The 8,773-nt window shown below is 27.3% G+C and overlaps 3 protein-coding genes across 7 annotated transcripts in view; 1 reads left to right on the forward strand and 2 right to left on the reverse strand.

Annotated features, from left to right (window-relative positions):
* The window catches only part of LOC122719128 (protein outspread), a 195,368-nt gene extending 192,868 nt beyond the window's left edge, over positions 1–2,500 (reverse strand). For all 4 annotated transcript variants that reach the window (XM_043944707.1, XM_043944706.1, XM_043944710.1 and 1 more), the window contains exon 1: positions 1,163–2,500. In XM_043944707.1, coding sequence (XP_043800642.1) covers positions 1,163–1,303 — 141 coding nt within the window. In that variant the 5' untranslated portion in view covers positions 1,304–2,500. The remainder of the gene's footprint in view (positions 1–1,162) is intronic.
* Positions 2,501–3,496: 996 nt separating this feature from the next.
* LOC122719115 (transmembrane protein 11, mitochondrial) lies at positions 3,497–5,600 on the forward strand. Its single transcript, XM_043944677.1, has 3 exons — positions 3,497–3,642; positions 4,465–4,682; positions 4,763–5,600. Exons 1-3 carry the CDS (start codon positions 3,620–3,622, stop codon positions 5,047–5,049), a joined length of 528 nt encoding a protein of 175 aa, XP_043800612.1. The 5' UTR covers positions 3,497–3,619; the 3' UTR covers positions 5,050–5,600.
* Positions 5,601–7,029: 1,429 nt separating this feature from the next.
* Positions 7,030–8,619, reverse strand: LOC122719116 (dehydrogenase/reductase SDR family protein 7-like). Of its 2 annotated transcripts, XM_043944679.1 has the most exons (6): positions 8,339–8,619; positions 8,125–8,268; positions 7,837–8,056; positions 7,687–7,771; positions 7,457–7,617; positions 7,030–7,373 (listed from the first exon to the last, which is right to left on the reverse strand). In XM_043944679.1, exons 1-6 carry the CDS (start codon positions 8,480–8,482, stop codon positions 7,174–7,176), a joined length of 954 nt encoding a protein of 317 aa, XP_043800614.1. In that variant the 5' UTR covers positions 8,483–8,619; the 3' UTR covers positions 7,030–7,173. The 2 variants fall into 2 exon arrangements, with proteins under 2 accessions (XP_043800614.1, XP_043800613.1); XM_043944678.1 differs by having other exon boundaries at positions 7,457–7,771.
* Between the last annotated feature and the right edge of the window lie 154 nt (positions 8,620–8,773).

Below are 8,773 nucleotides of genomic sequence, written 5' to 3' on the forward strand. Positions count from 1 at the left end.
CCGCGATATTAACATACGCATATATGTTATAACGTTGCGATGCTGGTATTTCAACGGTACCGTACGATCCGTAGCGTAAATTGGTTTTTAACGCTTTTATTTTTCTACCACCCCCACCCATTTCTCTGGGGACCCCGCATTTACGAGGCAATTTTGCTCATCGACGAGCGCGCCGGACCCTGTTATAAATAAAAACCACGGCAGAAGGAAGAAAACTATAGTATAAAGATTCTTGTTCTTCTTCTTTTAACGTCCCTTGTATCGCGTGTCACGTATTTATGTCTCGTACTTTTTCGGGAATTCGTTTGTAAATTACGATTCAATCGAAACACGAGTTGGTCTTTGGATGATGGAAAATAAGAGAAATCTCAAAGATTTGAAGATATGTTTTATTTTCCTTTATTTAAAAGAAAAAAGTTTAACGACCTGTAACATCGAAGAAAATGATTTTATGATTATCGACCTTCGGTCTATTTAAAAAGATACGCTTTGAATAGCCTTATCCGATTGATCAAGATTAACCTTGAAAAACTCTCAACGCCTCCGCCAATAGTAATTTCTTCTATCTTCATCAATCTTGAATTCCGCTTATGTTTCATTTTTTTTTTTAATCCAATGTTAAATTAAACATTTTATATGTATTTTTTTTATATATTAAAAATGAATTTTTATTAGAAAAGAAAATAAGTTTCATATCATATTCTCGTATGCCGATCGTAATAATATAAATAGAATCTAATTGTAAGATAATCGCCTACAAAGTCACGTACAAACGAATTGTACAGTTTCATGAGAAACGAACCGCTATATGGACACGACGAAAACTGAAAAGAGATGTTGGTACGGTATCTGCTGAAAACCGTTCATTCCGCGGACTAATCGCGTTCATCTTACATAATATCAACAGGACTTTCGTCCTTCTGCCTGGTCCGGATCATACCAAAAATTCGAACAAGAAAGACAAAATGCCGGTTCGCGATGAATCGAGTACGCACGCGTAAAACTGAGACGAAGATAGATACGCAACGAACGAAAGATAAAGATGAAGAAGAAGAAAGAAGAAGAAAAAGAGAGAGAATGTATGAGCAAGTGAGAAAGACACACGCAAAGGAGAAAAAGAGAGAAAAAGAGAAAGATAGAGAGTCCATCAAGCAAAACTCACCCTGTTGCATTCCAGAGCCTCCGCGCTGTGCTCCTCCTTCTGCTTGAAGCAGCTGCTGCACTTGCTCTTGTTGAATATGTTCGGCGCGAACTTCCTGCACTCGGCGCCGGTGCCACGGACGCCCGCCGTGCCGCCCGACATCGCGACACGTGCGAATTAACCGCGACGACCGGACAGCAGCATCGTTCGTCTTTCACTCCCTTTTTTATTTGTCACTGTCGTACACCGCTGTTCGAGAAGCGAGAACGCATTGATTTCGCCCAATCGATTAATATACTTCGTAAACTTTGATATAATTCCTTAACACCACCAAATAATTTGATTTATACACGATTTCGTTTATAAAAATGCGCTACGAAACGACTCAGTCTCCGCAATTACTCTTCGTGTGTCCGTTACGTTAACGGATCGAATTAACAGGATTTCGTATTCTTGTTTCGTATGAAGATCGACATTTATCGAGCAATCGATCGACGTTTCCGGTTATAATCGCAATCGATTTCGTTCGTACCATGTGACCAGCTTCGTGATCGAAGATCGATTGTATATCGAAGCGTCGCTCGCTATTCTCGAAAAGAAATATGCGTAGATAGGAGCCAATGTATATAAATAATATATTTGTAATGGTCGTAACCGGAAAAAACTTCGATTCGTTTCTCTGCTTGTTGTTTACATACGTTCTACGAGAAATATACGTGCTCAACTTCGTTTAAATTTCGTAATATATACAAACGAGGTGCGTCTCGTACTTGTATGTTTACAATGCCTTTATGTCACGCGGTAACAACACGCGTACCGTTGTCGACATTGACTCAATTCCACGAAACGGTTGTCCAAATGCTACGTAGCAGGTGACTATTCTTCGAACTTGTTGACAATATTTGAATACCGTACGCTCTTCGAAACGAACACGTGGATTATATGCGATACTTCGAATCACGAATCTATTATTAGACACAATGGCATGCACCTCAATTAATATGTCACAGCACCGTTTGCCGATTTATCGATTGTTCGATGAATCGAACGTTAATCGCACGTAGATGCGATTATTCGATTCACAAAGAATCACTTCTTTTAATCGCTAAAGATTCGTCTTGGATATATAGAGATGTGGCTACGATACAATTATTCGACTGCCACAGTTCACGATATACCGATAGTAGCACCACGAGCACCACGATCTTTACGCACGCCTAAATATATTGATTGTCACTGTGATAATCCTATGATACGATTTGAAATACTACACACGCGATTATTTCGGCAACGACCACGATGACGACGATACTTGAGCACACTTACGGCACATCGCGTTGTGCTCTCCATGACAGAACGCTCCCGCGGACGTCCATCTGCGATCTGGCCCGTTTAACTCGGCCTCTATGCCACCGGCAGCGCTCACTCTCGCTCGATCGACCGTAGCACGCCTCTTGTATACGATACTACGCCAGCGCCAAACTAGTTCCTTCTTCTACTGGAATATAGCGCCGGCGTAAGAATTTCAATTAATTTTGCGTTTCTCTTTTATCCATTTTTTTATTATTATGCAATAATAATTGTATATCTTCATTATCTAATTTTTTTTTTAATGAATTGATTGTTCAACGAACATACATATTATTCCTCCAAAAAAAATAATTAATATTTATTCACAATTTATTTAAATTTTATTAAATTTTTGATCTTTCAATAAATATTATAAAATAAATTTGTAAATAAATATTTTTAATAAATATTATAAAAATCAGCAGAATTAAATATGATTAATTAAGTAATAAATAATTGTATAATAAATATTAATTTTTTACACAAGATATATTTTATATTATAGAAAATATATAATATAATATAATATAATATAATATAATATGAATATAATATGAATATAATACAAAAAATTTTTAAATATTATATATAATATGAAAATATATGATAATAATTGAATATGATAATAATATGAAAATATATGAGTAATAATTCTTTTTAATATTATTTTTTAATATAACACATAATGTAATATAATAAACATATCAATTTAAAACAGAAAAAATAAAATTATAATTGATTTAAGATTAATATTTGTTTAGTTTTAAAATATAAAATTACGTAAAAATATATTTAAAAAAGATGTAGCTGATATAATCAATTAAAAAATTTGCATATAAATATAAAATGACAAAAGTAAAAAATATTCTTCTGATTGTATTATATAATAATTATAAATGCAAATAATATAATCTTAATCTTTCTTTCTTTTTAAACATAATCAAGTAATGGGATATTTTCTACATTATGAAAAAACACATTTGAATAAATTCAAGATGCAATCTACGACTTGACTCATGCGAATGCTTAAATTGAATCAGCTGATTTTTACATCCGGTTCGATATTCAAGATTTCTTTTCCGGTTCATCCAGACCAGCGTTCCAGTGTTTGGAAGACTGACTGTAAAGATGGTAGATGAAGCTGGTGACAGGTTCGTAGGCTAAATTATTTTCGGCTTTTTATACGAAATCTAATACTGATGACTAGTATTAATATATATATTCTAATGTAATATAATGATATAATACATATCTTGAAATAAAATTAACCTTATATCCATTCCCTGGAATTCTAAAGATTAATCTTTCATAATCTCTGCTAAATGTCCATGAATGTTTTACTAACCCGTTTTCCATTTCAAGACAAAATTGAAAATAATTTCATATTAAAAATACATTATTTTTAAATATTATATTCATTTTTTTCATAAATTTTTTTTATCTCCTGTCAATTTCACTAAGATTTTTCAATCATTAAAATGTATATTAATTTGACAAATTTAATTATTACATTTCAATAAATTATTTATATATATATTTATATATATAACAAGAATAAAATTGTTGTTTCTGTTACAAGCATGTTTGTATTCAAACAAATAGAATGCTGATTAACTCTAATCAACATCTTATATAACACATAGAAGAATTAATTTATGATCATAAAGATCATAGCTTAAAAATGTTAATTATATAAATGATATGTAAACATATAAATGATATATACACATATATATATAGATATATATATATATATATATGCATATATATATATATTAAATTTTTAAATATATTTATTTATTTTTAAAAGATATGAATAAACTATTAAGTTTTTAAAATAATATATAATATTTAAAAATATTAATAATATTAAAATAATTTTAAAATATTAATAATATTAAAATTATCATTTTTATAAAATACTATTCTGTAATTAAATATAAATTTTTTATATTTTTTATATTTTTTTATAGGGATGATTCCTCTAATGTTGCCATCATCAAGGAAGTATACGATAATGAAAATGCACATGAAACATTTGAATATGAATTAGAAAGAGCATTAGAATCTGAATGCAGTTTAATTGTTATTGAACCATCAAAATTAGGTGATGAAACCTCTAGATGGATAGCAGTAGGAAATTGTCTTCATAAGACTGCAACATTGTGTGGTCTTGCTGCCATAACTACAGGTTTTTAAAATTTATATTTTATTTTACATATATATAAATATCACTGTTTATTTAAAATATATTTTATGTATATTTTATAGGTTTGATTTGGGGTGATCAGCCCTATATTTGTGGTCCATTAGGTTTTATATCAGTAATATCTTGTGGACTTTATACTGTTTCTTGGCAATTTGATCCTTGTTGCCAATATCAAGTAGAGACTGACACAAGCAAGCTACCACATGTAGAATTGTTAGCTGTTTTAGGACCATCATCTCCAACATTTCTTGTAAGGAAAGATGATACAAGAAGAAGAATTCTACATACAACTATCACATTGGTAGCTCTCAGCATCAGTGCCTGGAGAGTTTATCAAGCATTTAAGTGAAATGTTTTTCTGTCAAGAAAGTAAGAATCTGAGTTGTAAAAAAAGAGTAAGGTAGGCCATACGATACATTGAAATGATCGTAATAAGGCCTAGCATAAAAATCGGTGAATTATAATTTTATGTATATTAGTGGGGATTGTTGAGTCACACAAGCCTATTTTTGTTTAATGTTTATATTTCTTTTATGTTTTGACACTACCTCACAGGTGAATGCTGATTTTACAATAAAAGGAAAAATATAAAAAAAAAAAAAAAAAAATTAAAAAAAGTTTGTTCTAAGAACATTTTCAATGTAAAACATGTTTCTTATGACTCCACATTGTTACTCTATGATCTCCATCTTGTTAATTATATCACAGTTAATATTAATGCAAAAAAGACATGGTCATTTTCACACATCATCTAAGTGATACAAATACTGACATAAGTGTTCTTAGATTTATGCAAAATTACAACCATACACCTGGAAAGTTGGATTTAGAGAGAACTATATATTTTTAGATTGTAAATAAAGTAGATAGAATACATTGCATATGATGTATTAAAGAGAATGTTGCCTAGATTTTCTCACCCAGTGATGTAGCCCATTATAAGAAACATACTAATAATTATAAATAACATTTGCAAGAATATGTATCACTTTAATTTGTTTGGCAAAAATCTTGATCAGCATAATACACAGAACTTTCGTTGATTATATAAGATTCTTATCATGCTATATATATACAAATGAGATATCAAAAATAAACGTCACAAACATTCCTCTAAATAAATGATAATAACAAATGTTGCATAATATAATGTGAGAAAATTTTAAAGAAATTTTAAGTAAAATAGTATATTAAGAAATTCTTGCAATTACTTGTACATATAAAAATATAGTAACATCTACAATTATTATTACAACTATATAACAGATATAACATACATTGTTATTTACACCATATATAAGAAAATTTATTAAATTGATTAAATTTATAAAATAAATACTGTATATTTTTTTTTAATATAAAAAATTAAAATTTATTTCAATTTGCACGTTTTCTAATATTTGTTTTTTAAGTTTATATATTATAGATCTCGTATACAGTAAAAATATCGCACGCACACATAATATATAACAATTTAAAATATTTTATGTCGAAAGAAAAAATTTATTTTTGCATGTTTTTCGTTAATAAATTTAAAAAAAAATTTATCAATTATTCAAGTAAAATTATATGTATATCGTTTATATTTTATGCATAATATAAACAAACACTCATTATCATTATATTCAGATAAAAAAAATGTGTGTTTTTGTATATTTCTTTTTAATTACATTAACGTCAATTAGTCTTTATAATAAGAATATAAAAAATTAAATTAAAAAATTTACAGGATATATTATTGACAAATAATAAAAGCTTGAATAAGTGTTGAAAATCCTGCCATGACAGCAATGTTTGTATCAATTACTGTACATTATATATCATATTTTAAATGTCTCAATTATTAGCCAAATATTTGTTATAATACAACTGATTATCCAGTTGTACATACACAAAAGGATATGCAATAAAAAATATATTATATGGATAATGATTTGATGGATGGTATGTTAAGTAAATTCATTATTCTGTGTCATTTACAACTTAAAAAGTCTCTGTTTCTCTACATTTATCAAGCATTTATTTTTCTACTCAAAATTTATGCTAATATCTTTATTTTAAAACTTTTATTATATTTAAAATTCAATATTATATTATAAAATTTAATAATTGACTTTTTAGGTTTTATATGACACTTAACACATAATGTGCTTGTCTCAATTCCATTAAAACTTATGTAGTATTAAAATGTATATAATGTAAACATATTCCACTATTGAGTGGTATAATAATAAAATATAATTTGGATATAATTTTGTTCAATAGATTTTTATAAAATTATTTTCCTTTCATAAATAGCATTTAATATAAAATAGAATTTATTCTAATTCATATTTCGTTTTAATTACAATGAAATAATAACAAAAAATAGTATAAATACAAAGATAAAAACAAAATACTTTGTATAAAAAAGAACTAATAAATAATTAAATTACAGTTTACCCTGTTTGTAATAATCATACATTAAATATTATCATTCTTTTTCCTTTGTCTTTTTAGCTCGTTTCTGCATTATCCAAAAATATAATGATGGACATAATGTGCGTAAATACATTGCAGCTTTTGGAATGAATGGTGTTATTAAAATATCTTTTTCTTCTTTTAATACTGCTTTTAAAATACGGTCTGCTACATATTTTGGGTAGTATCCTTCTTGTATTGTTTTATCCATTACTGTAACAACATTGATTATTACTATAATATTGATAATTTTTCTAATAAGATTTAATAATAAAATAAGTTTCTTAATTACAAACCTCCATAAATTTGTCCATTTCCTGTTAATGCATTCAAAGAAAGAGAAGTCTTTATGTAACCAGGACTAACAATTGTAATTTTTATATTCTGATCATGTAATTCTGCTCTACAGCAATCACACCAAGCTTGTAATGCATATTTAGAAGCTGCATATGCAGATCTGTTAGAATTATACAAATTAAAATTTAAAGAAAAATAAGTTTTAAATATAAATATAAAATATTCCAACCTGTATGGAATTGAAATCTTGCCTTGTATACTACTAATACATACTATATGACCTGACTGTTGTTTTATCATATATGGAAGAATAACTATAAGATTATATATTTTTTAATGTAAGTTAAATAAGTTTCATATATTAATATTAAATGATTACCTTTTGCTAAAGCAATTTGAGCAAAGTAATTTGTAAGCATTACTTTTATATCTACATCCATATTAGTATTAATAATTTCACCTCTATAAGAAATACCAGCATTATTAATTAAAATATCAATTCTTCCATGAATATCTATTATTTTTGTAATTTCAGTTTGTAAACTATTTATATTAGTTATATCTACTGGTAAAATTACTGGAGGATAAGTTGGTATTGTCTAAAATAAAGTTAAATGATCAATAACAAATTTAAAAAAATATTATTGTAAAAAAAATATAAACATACAACATGAGTATTCATTAAAGTATTTTTCACTCTATCCAATTCTTCTTTTCGTCTAGAAATCAAAATAATTTTACAACCACAAGCATAAAAAACATGTGCTAATGCCTCTCCTAATCCAGAACTGGCTCCAGTTATTATTACAACCTAAAATTTAAATTAAAATAATATTATGAAATTTATAAAATATGAATTCATATCATATGATATAATTTACTTTTCCATTGAGTGTTTTTTTTCTTCTTTTTTGTTGCATTATATCAAGAAAATGATATATCAACCATGGAATAGTAATTGGAAATCCAAATAATTTAAATAACCACCATATAAGATGCCAACTTTTTAAGGATTCTTCCGTCATATTTGCAAGTATTTTTATGAAATCAACTTTATGAAATATAACTAAGACGATATAACTATACGAAATTAAAGTAATAATATATTACATCAGAGAATGTATATTATATGTACATGTTATAATTAAAATTTAACCTTTAATCTTTAAACCTTTCAAGCAAATACATAATAAACATAATATTAAGAATTTATCCACATTATATCATAGATAAAATATAATATAGATTTAACATTTAATTCACTTTTTGGGCTAAGATAATCACAAAATTTATTTAGACATTATCGATGGAATATT

This window comes from Apis laboriosa, unplaced genomic scaffold, assembly GCF_014066325.1.
Source record: "Apis laboriosa isolate Shangri-la unplaced genomic scaffold, ASM1406632v1 scaffold703_cov156, whole genome shotgun sequence".
NCBI lineage: Eukaryota > Metazoa > Arthropoda > Insecta > Hymenoptera > Apidae > Apis > Apis laboriosa.